At 45.5% G+C, this 16,414-nt stretch overlaps 2 protein-coding genes across 3 annotated transcripts; both read left to right on the forward strand.

Moving 5' to 3' along the window:
• The first annotated feature begins 8,111 nt into the window (after positions 1-8,111).
• On the forward strand, positions 8,112-10,919 carry LOC127302601 (probable inactive purple acid phosphatase 29). The gene is made up of 4 exons (XM_051333097.2): positions 8,112-8,497; positions 9,097-9,488; positions 9,842-10,292; positions 10,564-10,919. Exons 1-4 carry the CDS (start codon positions 8,206-8,208, stop codon positions 10,593-10,595), a joined length of 1,167 nt encoding a protein of 388 aa, XP_051189057.1. The 5' UTR covers positions 8,112-8,205; the 3' UTR covers positions 10,596-10,919.
• A 1,844-nt stretch (positions 10,920-12,763) lies between these two features.
• Positions 12,764-16,193, forward strand: LOC127302600 (probable inactive purple acid phosphatase 29). 2 transcript variants are annotated; one of them, XM_051333096.2, is made up of 4 exons: positions 12,764-13,325; positions 14,332-14,723; positions 15,192-15,642; positions 15,879-16,193. In XM_051333096.2, the coding sequence occupies exons 1-4, from the start codon at positions 13,037-13,039 to the stop codon at positions 15,908-15,910; spliced, it is 1,164 nt and encodes a 387-aa protein (XP_051189056.1). In that variant the 5' UTR covers positions 12,764-13,036; the 3' UTR covers positions 15,911-16,193. The 2 variants fall into 2 exon arrangements, with proteins under 2 accessions (XP_051189056.1, XP_051189055.1); XM_051333095.2 differs by having other exon boundaries at positions 12,766-13,325; positions 15,845-16,193.
• Positions 16,194-16,414: the final 221 nt, after the last annotated feature.

A 16,414-nucleotide genomic window follows, 5' to 3' on the forward strand; every position in this document is an offset into this window, starting at 1 on the left:
TTATTTTGTTCCAGTCGTGCATTCCTATCATATTCCTTGTTAGTCACTTAGGCCATTGTATTCTTGTATTGCGTTATTTTGTATGACACTTCATACCAACCAATATGGTACAAATACCCAAGAATTTCATTGTGTGACCTAACTAGGAATATAACCATAACATGTATATCATTTATATACACCTGAGCTAGACATTCTAGTCTTTTCTTTCTTTCTGCCAATAATCTTTTATAGTTTCTCTTTTAGCTTTCCTCATTATTCAGAAAAACACATCAACTTCAATAACTTCTCGGTTTGTTAGTCAAATACCAATAACCTTGAGAAGTTTATCATCATATGACAAGTGTTCCGGATTTCATTATTAGTAACCTTGTAATATGATGAACAATTTCACTCATAATTTTATCCATTGTATCATGATGACTTTCTGAGACCATGTCTGTACATGCTAGGCTCATAAAGTTTTAACCTTGGTATTCGCATGTGCAAATCTGGCTTGCACCCGTTGTATGCACATGTAGAATCTATAACACCCGATCATCACGTGATGCTTCGATACGACGAGTCTTAGCAACGGTGCATACTAAGGATGATAACTCCATGGATATGCGAATATTGTTAGTGCCCCAATAGTTGGAGGATTGGGACGCCTTGCGTCTTCAACCTTCGTACATTCCCATAAAACTTATGAGTTTATGTAGTCTCACCAAATTATATTCTATCATCTTGCAATAAGGTCTTAGATATCACATATATCTCATACCTTGATTATTTCTGAAAACTAAATTTTCAGCTCCTTACTTTTCAAACAGATTTGAACGGAGACAAGATAACTTTAGTTACTAATTGAAAACATAGCTCTTTGAATCAACAATGTGAGGTTAACTAAAAGTTTGCAATAGGACTTAAACAATTCTTGATTCTTAACAATACGGTACCAATCCGTAAAGTTTCTTGTCAGATTTTAACAGTATTTCTATCTCAATTACAAGACTAGCGCATAGTAGTAAACGGATGCCAATACTAAAAAATTAATTCAAAATACTACTCAGACTAAGTTTATGATAATTAGTTCATGTTTTAATCTAATTACTAATAAACTCCCACTTAATACAACATCCCTCATAGTTGTTAAGTGGTACACGATCCAAATCCACTACACCAAAACCGATCATCACGTGAGATGATGTAGCTTCAATGGTGAACATCAACATGTTGATCATATCATCCATATGACTCATGTTTAACCTTTCGGTTTCCGTTGTCCCGAGGCCATGTCTGTACATGCTAGGCTCGTCAAGCAAACCCAAGTATTCCGCGTGTGCAACATGGCTTACACCCGTTGTATGTGAACGTTGAGTCTATCACATCCGATCATCACGAGATGCTTCGAAACGACGAACTGTACAACGGTGCATACGAGGGGAGAACACTTTATTATCTTGATATTAATGTGAGTGATCATCTTATAATGCTACCGTCGCGTTCTAAGCAAAATAAGATGCATAAAGGATTAACATCACATGCAATTCATATGTGATATGATATGGCCCTTTTGTCTTTGCGCCTTTGATCTTCATCTCCAAAGCACGGACATGATCTCCATCATCAACGGGCATGATCTCCATCATCGTCGGCGTAGCGTCAAGGTCCATGGCGCCGTCTTCATGGTTGTTCACCTCATGTAGCAACTATTACAACTACTTTGAAATACTACTCAACATGAAAATTAAAGACAACCATAAGGCTCCTGCCGGTTGCCACAATACAATAATGATCATCTCATACATATTCATCATCACATTATGGCCATATCACATCACCAAACCCTGCAAAAACAAGTTAGACGTTCTCTAATTTGGTTTGCATATTTTACGTGGTTTAGGGTTTTCGAGAGAGATCTAATCTACCTACGAACATGAACCACAACGGTGATACTAGTGTTGTAAATAGAAGAGTAAATTGAATCTTCACTATAGTAGGAGAGACAGACACCCGCAAAGCCTCTTATGCAATACAAGTTGCATGTCGAACGAGGAACAAGTCTCATGAACGCGGTCATGTAAAGTTAGTCCGGGCCGCTTCATCCCACTATGCCACAAAGATGCAAAGTACTCAAACTAAAGACAACAAGAGCATCAACGCCCACAAAACCATTGTGTTCTACTCGTGCAACCATCTATGCATAGACACGGCTCTGATACCACTATAGGGATTCGTTGCATAGAAAACAAAAAATTTCCTACTGTGAACACGCAATCCAAGCCAAGATGCAATCTAGAAGACGGTAGCAACGAGGGGATTATCGAGTCTCACCCTTGAAGAGATTCCAAAGCCTACAAGATGAGGCTCTTGTTGCTGCGGTAGACGTTCACTTGCCGCTTGCAAAGGCGCGTAGAAGATCTTGATCACGGCGCCACGAACGGGCAGCGCCTCCGTACTCGGTCACACGTTCGGTTGTTGATGAAGACGACGTCCACCTCCCGTTCCAGCGGGCAGCAGAAGTAGTAGCTCCTCTTGAATCCGACAGTACGATGGCGTGGTGTCGGTGGTGGTGGAGAAATCCGGCGGAGCTTCGCTAAGCGTGCGGGATGTGGTGGAGGAGAGAGAGCCGCTAGGGTTTGGGAGAGGGGGGCGCCGGCCTCAAGGGGTGCGGCCACCTTGGTGGTTGTTGGGGTGCGGCCAAGCTATGGCTCTGTGGTGGCCGGCCCCCTCCCCTATGCCCCTCATTATATAGGTGGAAGCCCCAAGAGTTGTAGTCCAAGTCTTCGAATAAGACCCCAACACCAAAACTTCCCAAAAGTGGGAAACCTACTCAAGGAGGGAGTCCTACCCAAGGTGGGACTCCCACCTTTTCCTTAGGTGGGGTGGCCGGCCACCATGGGTGGAATCCACCTGGGATTCCTTCCCCTTAGGGCTGGCCGGCCATGCTAGTGGAGTCCCTCCGGGACTCCACCTTCCATAGTGCCATTCTTCCGGACTTTTCTAGAACCTTCTAGAACCTGCCATAAATGCACCGGATCATTTCCAAACTTGGAATATGACTTCCTATATATGAATCTTATTCTCCGGACCATTCCGGAACTACTCGTGATGTCCGGGATCCCATCCGGGACTTCGAACAAAACTTCGAACTCCATTCCATATTCAAGTTCTACCATTTCAACATCAAACCTTAAGTGTGTCACCCTACGGTTCGCGAACTATGTGGACATGGTTGAGTACTCTCTCCAACCAATAACCAATAGAGGGATCTGGAGATCCATAATGGCTCCCACATATTCAACGATGACTTCAGTGATCGAATGAACCATTCACATACGATACCAATTCCCTTTGTCACGCGATATTTTACTTGTCCGAGGTTTGATCATCGGTATCACTTTATACCTTGTTCAACCTCGTCTCCTGACAAGTACTCTTTACTCGTACCGTGGTATGTGGTCTCTTATGAACTTATTCATATGCTTGCAAGACATTAGACGACATTCCACCGAGAGGGCTATATCTATCCGTCATCGGGATGGACAAATCCCACTGTTGATCCATATGCCTCAACTCATATTTTCCGGATACTTAATCCCACCTTTATAACCACCCATTTACGCAGTGGCGTTTGATGTAATCAAAGTACCTTTCTGGTATAAGTGATTTACATGATCTCATGGTCATAAGGACTAGGTAACTATGTATCGAAAGCTTATAGCAAATAACTCAATGACGTGATCTTATGATACGCTTAATTGGGTGTGTCCATTACATCATTCATACAATGATATAACCTTGTTATTAATAACATCCAATGTTCATGATTATGAAACTAATCATCCATTAATCAACAAGCTAGTTAAGAGGCATTACTAGGGACTCTTTGTTGTTTACATATCACACATGTACTAATGTTTCGGTTAATACAATTATAGCATGGTATATAAACATTTATCATAAACATAAAGATATATAATAATAACCACTTTATTATTGCCTCTAGGGCATATCTCCTTCAACTTTCACTAGTGGACACTCTCAACATTGCAATCATAAAGGAATATAAATAAGCACTTCACTATGCTATTCTGAATTACTCTCTGGCAAGATAACGAACTCTAATTCATCATGTAGGCAAACCTTAAAGATGTATTCCCAAGTACTAATAAACACCCCACGCTGTCACTGTGAGCATTCATAGGAGGTACTAACACACCACAATTTCATAGAGACATCCAACTCAAATCATAACTCAGTGAATAAGTATTCTGTGAAATATAGCCTAAGAGACCCACACGGTGCACACACTGTCACCTTTACACACGTGGGACAAGGAGTCTCCGGAGATCACATAAGTAAAATCCACTTGAATAGCATAACGACATCTAGATTACAAAGCTCATCATATGGATCTCAATCATGTAAGGCATCTCATGAGATCATTGTATTGAAGTACATAGGAGAGAGAGATTAACCACATAGCTACCGGTACAGCCCTTAGCATCGATGGAGAACTACTCCCTCCTCATGGGAGACAGCAGCGGCGATGAAGATGGCGGTGGTGTCGATGGAGATGCCTTCCGGGGGCACTTCCCCGTCCCGGTGGCGTGCCGGAACAGAGACTTCTGTCCCCCAGATCTTGGCTTCGCGATGGCGGCGGCTCTAGAAAGTTTCTCGTACCGTGGCTTATTCGTTTAGGGTTTTCGCGATGGAGTCCTTAAGTAGGCGGAAGGGCGGCCTCGGAGGGGCCCTGTTGGGGCCACACAATAGGGGGGCGCGCCCCACCCCTTGGCCGCGCCGCCCTGGCGTGTGGGGCCCCCTGGCTCCCCTCTGGTCTCTCTCCGGTGTTCTGGAAGCTTCGTGGAAAAATAAGATACTGTCGTTGATTTCGTCCAATTCCGAGAATATTTCCTTACTAGGATTTCTGAAACCAAAAACAGCAGAAAACAGGAACTGGCACTTCGGCATCTTGTCAATAGGTTAGTTCCGGAAAAAGCATAATAATGACATAAAGTGTGTCTAAAACATGTGTGTATCATCATAAAAGTAGCATGGAACATAAGAAATTATAGATACGTTGGAGACGTATCAGGCGCGGAGACGAGGCGAGGTTTGTTTACTGCATTTCCTTCCACAATAGGAAGTACGTATGCGTTGAGGAGGTGCTAGTCTCACACAAGAGACTAGACGGCCACACCACGAAGGAAGGCCTCACCTTCTTCCTCGAGAGAGCTCCACGAAGGTGCTCCCCCTCTTCCACTAAGGCACCGGTCGAGGCGGTGATTCCTTCACAAGGTTGGGGCGAGCTCCACACACAAGGATGCTCCCAACACCCTATGGAGCTAGTACATCACCAAGCTAGCTTCCATATAGCTGCACATCTCCAATGTTCCACCATAGGAACTCTACCACCAAGATCCACTAAGGAGTACCACGAATTGGCGAACTTTCTTCCGGTAGAATGATAGATCGGGGTCTCCTCCACCACTCCTCAAAGTATGGGCAAGATTGGTTGGATGGTTGGAGAGATCCCCTCACTTTGAGCTCAGCAACAATGGAGGAGAGAGAGAGAAGAGCTAAATCGGGCTGGAGAAGAAGGGGCCCTTTTATAGGTCCCTCCAAATCCAACTGTTATGTGCTGCTTTTGCCTAAGCGGTACTACCGCTTCTGGGAAGCGGTACTACCGCTCTGAGTTCGAATCCCCACATAACTTGTCCACGTGGACACATAGCGGTACTACCGCTTGCGGTACCGCTCGAGGTACCGCAACAGGATCCAAACCTTACTGGACTCGAAGCGGTACCGGAGCGGTACCACAGCGGTACTGCCGTAACGTGTTACGGTACTTGAGCGGTACCGTGGGCGGTACTACCGCTTGCAAGCGGTACTACCGCTCAAGGTACCGCAAAGGTACCGTAACCTGTTCTGTGGGTCAATCTGATGTGCAATCCTCAGAGCGGTAGCTCGGGGCGGTACCAGTAGGGGTAGCGATACTACCGCTCCTGGTACCGGTAGTACCGCTATGGCTAAAGCAGTTTTTTCCTCTTTTCCTCTCCTACCATGTTACCTCGCGACACACACACAAAACCAGAAAGCCTAAGAACTACGCTTCGGTCTTCTGATCATAATGTGTTCGGCGAGGGCACCGTACACCTTGCAAACCTATCAATGACAAACTTTGTGCACGGTTAGAATTGTTCGAGTGTTGTTATCAAACACACAAAACATGGGATATAGATCTTGCTATTACATTTCACTTATATTATTATTTTTTGCCGGAGAATGTTTCTCTTATAGTGTTTGATGAAGCTTGAAATTTACTAGGTCGAGCTCACCCGCCCGCCGCTTCACGACCACATAGTCTAAGGTCTAGACACGGCTACGTCACCCGACGCCACATGGATGCAATTGGATTTTTCTTATACCATAACTTTTACCATTATTTTCTCGGATTCGGATCGGATATTGATAGGTCTTATATTCGAATATGGATATACCGGACTATGAATTCGAATCAAAATGGATCGGACTCGGACCGAAAACAAAGATAGTTAGATATATGCTCTCATTAGTAGATAGTTATAGTTGTAGATAGTTCTAGTTCTTGCAAACCTTGAGAGATAATTAAAGTTTCATTCTTATGTAGTTAAGAAAAACAGACATAAATACCCTAAAACACAAACAATGATAGAAATTTTGAGATAAACATAATCGCCAAATAAATTTAATAATTCAACAACTACTTACCTTGCAAGAATATCCTTTAAATTTTAACTCAAAAATCAAGTTATCCGATTAAAAACCTTCAGATAATTCAACTGGGGTATGATTCACTATTTCCCTAATGCTACCAAGGTCAGGAGATCGCAGAAGGCATACTATTAGAAAAGGTTCATTTCACGTGATATTTTCTATACCATATCATATAATGTATCTGGAGCATCATTTCGAAATTGAATATCCTTATCTAGATTCTATAAAATTGGATATGGATACTTTAAAATAAATTCGACACTGATTTCGATGTATAAATTGTTCTATCCGTTTACATCCCAAGCCAAATCCCTACCAAAGCCTCCTCTCCCTCTTAGAGCATCTCCAATCGCGTCCCCCAAAGCGCCCCCCGAATCGTGCTGGATCGAGCGTTTGGAGGACATTGTTGCTTGGTGTCACTGCCCAGTCGTCCCCCCATTTAGAGGCCCAAAAAAATAACATGCACGAAAATAAAAGTTTTCATTCAAATTTGATTATATTTTACAAATTTGAATGAAAAGAGCTATATCATCTAAACCCTAGCCTACTATCCGTCCGGCGGTGCGTTCGACGGCGCCGCCCCGTGGTTGCCTCCCCTCCGTTGCTGCTTGTGCGCCATGCGCCGCCTCTCCCTACGGACCGTGGCGAGAAGATGTCATCCCACCGCGTCGTCGCCTCCCCTCCGCAGCTGAGCCTGATGGAGGGAGAGTTCGATGCCACGGCAAACCCGACGATCGCATGCTGCTGTGCGCCTACTCCTCCGGGTCTAGCCCGTTGTTAGATTAGTCGAAGTCGTCGTCCTCGTCGTTGTCGTCCTCCTCCCCCTCCACGTGCACCGCCTCCGCCAACGTTTCTGCCTCCCAGGGCCGCTTCCGCTGCCGTCGCCTCCTCTCGCAGCTGCTGCTATAGCTCCTCCTGCCACTGCCTATGATGGAGGTCCCACAGCCGCTCCTGCAGCTCCTCAATGCGTTGCCCCTCATGCAGCTCGTCTGCACGTTGCTGCTGCAGCTGCTCTGCACACTGCTGCTTACCCATCTGCTCTGCACTGCAAAGGCGCGTCTCTTCGGCCATGGTGGCGTCAAACGCCTCTATGGTGGCCACTTGCGCCGCTTCCTCCCACGCTTCGTTGTTCAGCTCCGGGTCAACGTCGTACTCCGGTGGTGGTGGAGATGGAGGTGAAGGTGGAGACGGTGGTGGAGGCAAGTGGCCACCGCCACGACGGCTCATCATTGCGTAAGTGGTGCGCAGCGACGAAGCATGTGTTGCGGTGGAGAAAGGGATGTCGGCGGCTGTAGTGGCGTCTATTGACTGGAGGAGGCCTTTTATAGGCGCCGACATAATACTCCGTACATATAGACACAACGAATAAACCGCGCCGCAACCATCACTCCAATGATATAGTAATCAGAAATCCCCGGATTTCTCCCTCCCACTCCCAGCTGCACGCACGCACGCACCCTCGGCATGGCCGCCCGCCACGGCCTGCTCCTGCTCCTCTTCGTCGCCGCGGCGGCGGTGGCTTACGCCGGGAAGGGGAAGGGCCACGACGGCGGGGGCACCGGCGGGCTACGGTTCAGGCGGGAGGGCGGAACGTTCAAGGTGCTGCAGGTTGCGGACATGCACTACGCGGACGGGCGGAGCACCCCGTGCGAGGACGTGCTGCCGGCGCAGGACCGCGGCTGCTCCGACCTCAACACCACCGCCTTTCTCTACCGCGTCCTCCGCGCCGAGGACCCGGACCTCGTCGTCTTCACCGGTACGGCCAACTCTTCCCTCCTCAGTCCTCGCTCTCCTCTTGACCTCTTCCTTTCCCCTGATTTGTCAGTACTCCGATTAGCTAGGGCTTCGTCGGCGCGCGGAATTTGTTCGAGTGCGTCGTCTCGGATTGGATTTGGAACTCTGAACATTATTGACCAATCACTTCTTCAGTCGCTAGCTGAATCGATTGGTCCAGGACGACGATGAACTGATCTGATTCTGATGATGACCACCGTGTCCACATGGAGCTAAATGCCTAACTAGGGTAAAGTACAAATGTAGCCGCCTTTGGTTACTATTCTTGTTTTCGTCGTGTTGTTTCACGGGCAGCCTTTGCCTTGGTGATGTTACCAATGCTGCAAATTTGGCAAACCGATCTTTCTTCACAAAAAGAACACCGATTACTACACGCATGTGCGCACACTACCTTTGCTGGCGAAAAAACAGCAGTGTGATGAAATTGTTGCATATTCTGCTATTACTAGAAAATCATGCACAGATAAGTTTGGTCTCAAGCAAAGCAAGCCGTAACAAGACTTTCCTCCAAAGACCCGCGGACAGATGATTTCATCATCATCGTCGGTGTTTCTTGTGCAGGTGATAACATCTACGGCGCGGACTCGACCGACGCGGCCAAGTCGATGGACGCGGCAATTGCTCCAGCCATTGCCATGAGACTTCCCTGGGCAGCTGTGATCGGTAACCATGACCAGGAGGGCACGCTATCGCGGGAGAGCGTGATGCGACACCTTGTAGGCATGAAGAACACCCTTTCGCGCTTCAATCCACAAGGGGTAGAGATCGACGGCTACGGAAATTATAACCTGGAAGTTGGTGGAGTTGAAGGAACCTTGCTGGCCAACAAATCAGTGCTCAACCTTTATTTTCTTGACAGTGGTGACTATTCGACAGTGCCATCGATCCCTGGTTATGGTTGGATCAAGGCCTCACAGCAAGCTTGGTTCAAGAAAACCTCTGCGAGTCTCCAGGTGAATAATTTTCACCATCTCGGTGTTATTTATACTCCTTCCATTTTCTTCAGTCAAACTGAGTAGGTAGTTTGGATGCTCTTTTCTATCAGTCACAACTCACAACACATTATTATATGTTCAGTCATCTTATAACTGCACAATGTTGTCGATAATTTATTTTGAAGATGCAAGTCAAGAAAATTATGCTATTTTAAAATGGATGGTACATCTGTTCGCTCGGAGTGTAACTCTGAATACAATTAGTTTCAGAAGTGTTTTGTGGTTAAGTTAACTATAGAGAGATAAAACAAGTTGATGATGTGTACATATCATATGTTAGAAAATACAATAACAGAACTTGTAAAATGCAGAAAAATTATACGAATGAAGATCCCAAACAGAAGGATCCAGCACCTGCTCTTGCATACTTCCACATTCCATTGCCAGAGTTTGGCAGCTTCACAGCATCCAATATGACAGGAGTAAGACAGGAGGGTATCAGCTCAGCGTCAATCAACTCTGGCTTCTTTACCACCATGGTGGAAGCTGGAGATGTGAAGGCTGCCTTTATAGGGCATGATCACTTAAACGACTTCTGCGGGAAGCTCACTCGTATTCAGCTGTGCTATGCTGGTGGGTTCGGTTACCATGCGTACGGAAAGGCTGGGTGGTCAAGGAGAGCTAGGGTGGTGTCTGTGCAACTTGAGAAGGCGGAGGGCGGCGAGTGGCAAGGAGTGAAGTCTATCAAGACGTGGAAGAGGCTTGATGATCAACATCTCACCACAATTGACTCAGAGGTCCTATGGAACAGAGGCTCTAATGGTAAGTAACTTACCTGTTCATGTTCATGATGCTAATTCTGGCATACATAAACATACTCCTAAGTAACTGTATTGGCACAGTACTAGTGATTTTGATGGATATGTGTCATAAACAGACTGAATGGGATAAGTAACATGACCCACTATCTTGTACTATATATGAAACTATTATATATTCTTTTTTTTCAACAAAGGGGATATTATTATATATCCTGATTGAGCGAACGTATGTTTTCAGAACCACAACTTATGTGAGTGTTGCCAATTGACAGGGGGACGCAGGAAGAATGGTGATGGAAGCTGAGTTCGGGATGGGAATCTACCTCTACATATAAAACAACATGTGCGTTGTTGTTGGTGCGCAGCTATCTCATGAAGATTGTAACTATGTAGATGAACAAACAGATTTTTTTTTCGATAAAGGAAATATATTAATATTAATAAGATACCAATTACACCCGGCCTTTGTAACAACGCAATACCCTAATGATAGTAGGGATGCATCCAGCCAAAAAGTAGATAGTATGTCACTTGTTTACACAAGTTTTCAAGGTTGTAATTGTTCTCGTGAGGTCAACAGTTGATCGTGGATTTCTTATAATTGAGTACAAATGTCACTTTTTGCAAATGGACTTGAATTTTAAAATAAAAAAATACTGAGTATGCCAATTTGGCCTGTATTTTCTCATACGTTTATCAGCTGCAAGGTGTTTGTTCAACAGAAACAAGAATTCACGAATTATTTGTATCATGCTGCTTGAGTGTTCTTAAAAATGCTGACAGCAAGTAACACATACAAAGGTTTTTATTTGTATTTCTATCCAGGTTTTACAGGCATATTACACTTGCACTGGGTTTTTTTTTTTATTTTGTGTCTGCCCAATTTTTATCAAGACTTAAGTGAAATTCTCCCATAAAATTTTAGGAAGGACCATGGTGGTTTTGGCAAAACCTTGCACTCGCTTTTGTTTGGTTGGGCATATTTCTGGTTTTTTATTTTGTCTTATATAATAAGCCAAAGAAGCACCTAGCCTTTGGGTTTTATCTGGATATTGTTGCATGATAACATAAGCCAAAATAAAAAACAAATACTATTTAGGTGCTTTGTGGATTATAAGCCAAAAATCAGAAAATAAGCCTAACTAAACACCCTCTTCCCTTGTGAGGCTTCTAAGTGGCACGTTGTGTAACCCTATGTAATGACCTAGCCATTTGTGCCGGAGATCAATGGCGTCACCGCCCACCTACCTTCGCCTAGCTCTGGCCAAGCAACAATTGCGCACCACCTCCCCCGCGCCTGCCTCTGGTATAAAACGGGGTGCTCGGGGCATCAGCTCCTCCTCACATAAACCCTAGCACCGCCCGTTCGCCACCCACCAACTCCCCAAGCGCTCCATGGTTGGTTGCACGGGCCGCGATCGCGGTGGCGGTCACGGCCGCCGAGGCAGAGGCCAGGGTGCAAGATCCCTACCCATGAACGCTGGTCATCGCCGGACTGCTTCCCCGGGTTCTTCGAGTTCATCCTCCTCATCAGGAAGGACCCTTTGGGTAAAAGGATCCCGGAGAAATTCGTGCAATATCTCGTCGGCCGGGATCCGGCTAGCGTGCACTTGCGGGATGCGAGCTGCTGCTTATGCCGGTGGCCTGTCGAGGTTTTGTTCGATGGGGAAGGGCCACATGCTCTCCACACTAGCCGAGACAAGTTTTCCCGCGCCCACAACCTAACCCTAACCCTAATCCACATCCTAACCCTAACCCTAACCCACAGCCTCGAGGTCGGCTGCTTGGTGAACATCAAGTGGGAAGGCGACGTCAAGCTCAGGGTGAAGGTGTTTGACGACACTTCGTGTTGTAGGCTCTACCACAACGACATCAGCAACACCGATGAGTAGGTTTCAGGATGTTCTTTCTTTGCAATGAAAATGGCAATGGCCAATTGAAGCTACTAGGTTAGGTTTATGTACGTTATTCCTCTGCAGCGATGAATAGGTCCCCTACTTTGGGTGACTGGGTGTTATTTCTTGCAGCGAAGAAGGCGAGGACTATCACCAGCCTTTAGTATAGGTTTCATCGATTTTTCAAATGCTACAATTATGTAAAATGAAGCCTATGTAGTAATATTTTTCTGTCTCAAAATAAAGCCTATGTAATATTTCTATCCCGATAAAAAAAATATTGTTTTAAATGTTTTTTATTGGGTCATCGGTGTGTGCAACCGCTTTCCAAATTGGAGAGCTTGTGTTGGTGCCCCCGTAGTGCGGTGCCGGTACCACTGCTGACGTCTATTTGGAACGCGCGCCAATGGAGATGCTCTCAGTAGCAAATCTAAAATGGAAAACACAAGTTAAAGAAGAGCAAAACCGAATATGCGACGGCAGGATGGAATAAGCTGCGGCGTCCTTTATTTTTCACAGTCGATCCGTCCCTCGCGCGCGCAACCAACGCATTCGACGCACGCACGGACGCACGGTATCCCAGCTGAATATTCCCCGGCATGCCGGACCATATAAAAGAAAAGTCGCCGGCCGGGATCCTCCATATCGCCGTCGATTCGCCGCCCCTGCCTTGTCGCCATTCCCGCCGCTTCACCGATCCCGCAAGTGAACTGGCACGCAGTCACACACAAGCCAAATCATCCAAGTTGGATGATCCAACTATAAACCACCACAGCCGTCACCCCGGAGGCCCGGATTTGGATTTCTCGCTCCACTCCAAACTCCAAAGCCCGAACCCTCATCGTCGACCATGGCCCGCCTCGGCATCCGGTGCTCTCTGTCGCCGCTGGTCCTCCTCCTCCTCCTCTTCCTCGCGGCGGCGCCGGTGAACGGCGATGCTGACGGCGGCCTGCGGTTCCGGCGGGAGGGCGGGACGTTCAAGGTGCTGCAGGTGGCGGACATGCACTACGGGGACGGCCCGAGCACCCCGTGCGAGGACGTCCTCCCGGCGCAGCAGCGCAGCTGCTCCGACCTCAACACCACCGCCTTCCTCTACCGCGTCCTCCGCGCCGAGGACCCTGACCTCGTCGTATTCACAGGTCCGACACCCCTTCTTCATCCCGTCCCCGCCCATCTTCTCCCTGCTCTGTTATTGACTAACTAGTGTCTAATGATTAGTCGATGTCACCAATTCTCCCAATTTCCAATTAAACTGTTTAGAAATGAAATGGCAGGCATTGGTTTCTACACTTCCCCTCAGATTGTTTCTACACTTTCAGTGCAGCTCGTTCTTCAGACCGGGTTGGGTGATTCTGGTCACGCCCAATCACTCAATCAATAAAGCCCCAGTTGAGTTCATCCATTGGTCCAAAAGATGGCAATATGGGGGGAAATTGTCTACAAAAATTAAGTGCTTCTTGCAGAATGGAGCAACTGAATCTCAAATCCACATATAATATTCATCTACTACTCTACAGACATTTTGCTTGCCGAAAGCACTTGCGAGGTCTCCCTGGTTTATAAATAAATAGAAAATCTAGACCGTAGGGATTTTTCCCTATGGTTACGTTGTAAGAAAAAAGCACTTAAGAGATCCCAAGTACCATTTCACATGTAAATTAAGAAAGTACCAAAATTATTACCTAATGCAGTGACTCATCGAGCTTACTTAGAATGGACCGCATAATTCGTAAAGAAAACCTCTATGCTCTATCTAATATAAGAAAATACAAACTTTAAAATCGAGAAGGAAACTAATTGTCAAGGTCTAGGCCCCAGGACAAAGAAGTAGGACATGCTTGTCATGCCTAGGATACTGTTCTTGTTTTCGTCGTGTTGTTTTACGGGCAACCTTGCAAATATTACCAATGCTGCAATTTTAACAAACTTATTTTTTTTTAGAAACACTGACATGCATATGCGCGCACACAACTGTGCTGGACAAAAACAGCATTCTGATGAACTTGTTTTTAGACTGTGCTACCATTGGAAACGTAAAATTGTTGGACAGCACATTTGCAGTCAGACATGGTGATTGTGCATTGATACATTTGCTTTAAATCGGACCAGGGCAGTAAAGTTTTATCTTCGGTGTTCCCTGGGCAGGTGATAACATTTTCGGCGCGGACTCAACCGACGCGGCCAGCTCGATGGATGCGGCGATTGCTCCAGCCATTGCCATGAAACTCCCTTGGGCTGCTATCCTCGGTAACCATGACCAGGAGGGCACGCTGTCGCGAGAAGGTGTGATGCGCCACCTTGTAGGAATGAAGAACACCCTTTCATGCTTCAATCCAGAAGGAGTAGAGATCGATGGCTACGGAAATTACAATCTGGAAGTTAGTGGGGTTGAAGGAACCCTGCTGGCTAACAAATCTGTGCTCAACCTTTATTTCCTTGACAGTGGTGACTACTCTACCGTATGGTGGATCCCCGGTTATGGTTGGATCAAGGATTCACAGCAAGCTTGGTTCCGGCAAACCTCTGCAAATCTCCAGGTGAATGATTTATACCATCTTTGCTTGCGAATTTATTGTTGCTTTTCTCTTTGGGCCATCTTTCTCAATGTAGGAACGATGCTCTGGCGAAACACTCAACTGAGTTAAGCAAACTAACTGAAACTTGAAAGTAACACATGCTTGCCACATATTTGCAATCGCTGATTTTTTTGAAATCGCGAGTCCGGAAATTCATGCTAATTCAAAATAGATGATATATGAGTCTGCTGGTGCCATAGTTCGCTTCCCAGAAGTAGTGGTATCTAAGTTCTGCTTTTTTTTTGGCTTATTACAACATGTCCCATGTGGTGTTTCTAAATGCTTTGCTGACTCGGATTATATGTAGGAAAATAGAACTACCCAAATGTTAGGTGATGACACTAATTCCTGTACGATAGGCACATTTTGGTTTCTATCTATGGACATATTTTCTTATGCTAGAATAATAGAACTTCTAATAAAATGCAGAAAAAATATACCAGTGAACAGCCCACACAGAAGGAACCAGCACCGAGTCTTGCTTACTTCCACATCCCATTGCCGGAGTTCAACAGCTTTACGGCATCCAGTTTCACCGGAGTAAAGCAGGAGGGTATCAGCTCACCATGGATCAACTCCGGCTTTTTTACCACCATGGTGGAAGCTGGAGATGTGAAGGCTGCCTTTATAGGACATGATCACGTAAATGATTTCTGTGGGAAGCTCACTGGCATTCAGCTGTGCTACTCTGGTGGGTTCGGTTACCATGCGTATGGGAAGGCAGGGTGGTCAAGGAGAGCAAGGGTGGTGTCTGTGCAGCTTGAGAAGACAGAGAGCGGTGAGTGGCAAGGAGTGAAGTCTATCAAGACATGGAAGAGGCTTGATGATCAAAATCTCACCACAATTGACTCCGAGGTACTATGGAACAGAGGCTCTAATGGTAAGACACCCACCTATGCACGTTCATGGTGCTAATTCTGGCATACATAAGTAACTGCAATAGTACATGTAATAGTACAGTATGAGTGACTTGGATGGATATGCTGTAAATCAGAGTGAACAGCATAAGTAACATGATCCACTCTCTTGTAGTGTATATGAAACTATTATATATCCTGATTGAACGAACATGTGTTTTTCAGAACCGGAACTTATCAGAGAGTTGCCAATTGACAGGGAGGCGAAGGAAGAGTCATGATGGGAGCTGAGCAGGACGGGGGACCCAATGCTGCATCTGAGTGTGCTGTTCGTTCTCAGTAAATGAACAAATAGATAGTACCATAGTTGTATACACAAGTTTTTGCCTTTTGTAATATTCAGATCGGAAGAAAGCGAGTCATGTTACATGTGTACAAATGTCACATTTCCTAGATGGGATCGAATGTCAAAAGAAAATGAGAATACTGATACAGTGATGATCATGCAGGCTGAATAAGATTATTATTTGTGAAGTGTTCAATAGAAACAAGAGAATCCAAAAATTAGTTGTGACATGTTGCTTGAGTACTGTTCTTACAAATGTCATCATCATTCGTTCTTGTTTGCGGGAAAAAGTTATCAGCATGTTACACAATTACAGGCGTTTACTGTTCTTTCTATACAGGCTTTACAAGCATGATATGCTTACAAGACAACTACAGACAGTAGGTTAATTTTTCTTATTCACAAATGAATGCAACTATATTATGCTTTCTGAACACTGGAAGAACTTG

The sequence above is a fragment of the Lolium perenne genome, chromosome 5 (genome assembly GCF_019359855.2).
Source record: "Lolium perenne isolate Kyuss_39 chromosome 5, Kyuss_2.0, whole genome shotgun sequence".
NCBI lineage: Eukaryota > Viridiplantae > Streptophyta > Magnoliopsida > Poales > Poaceae > Lolium > Lolium perenne.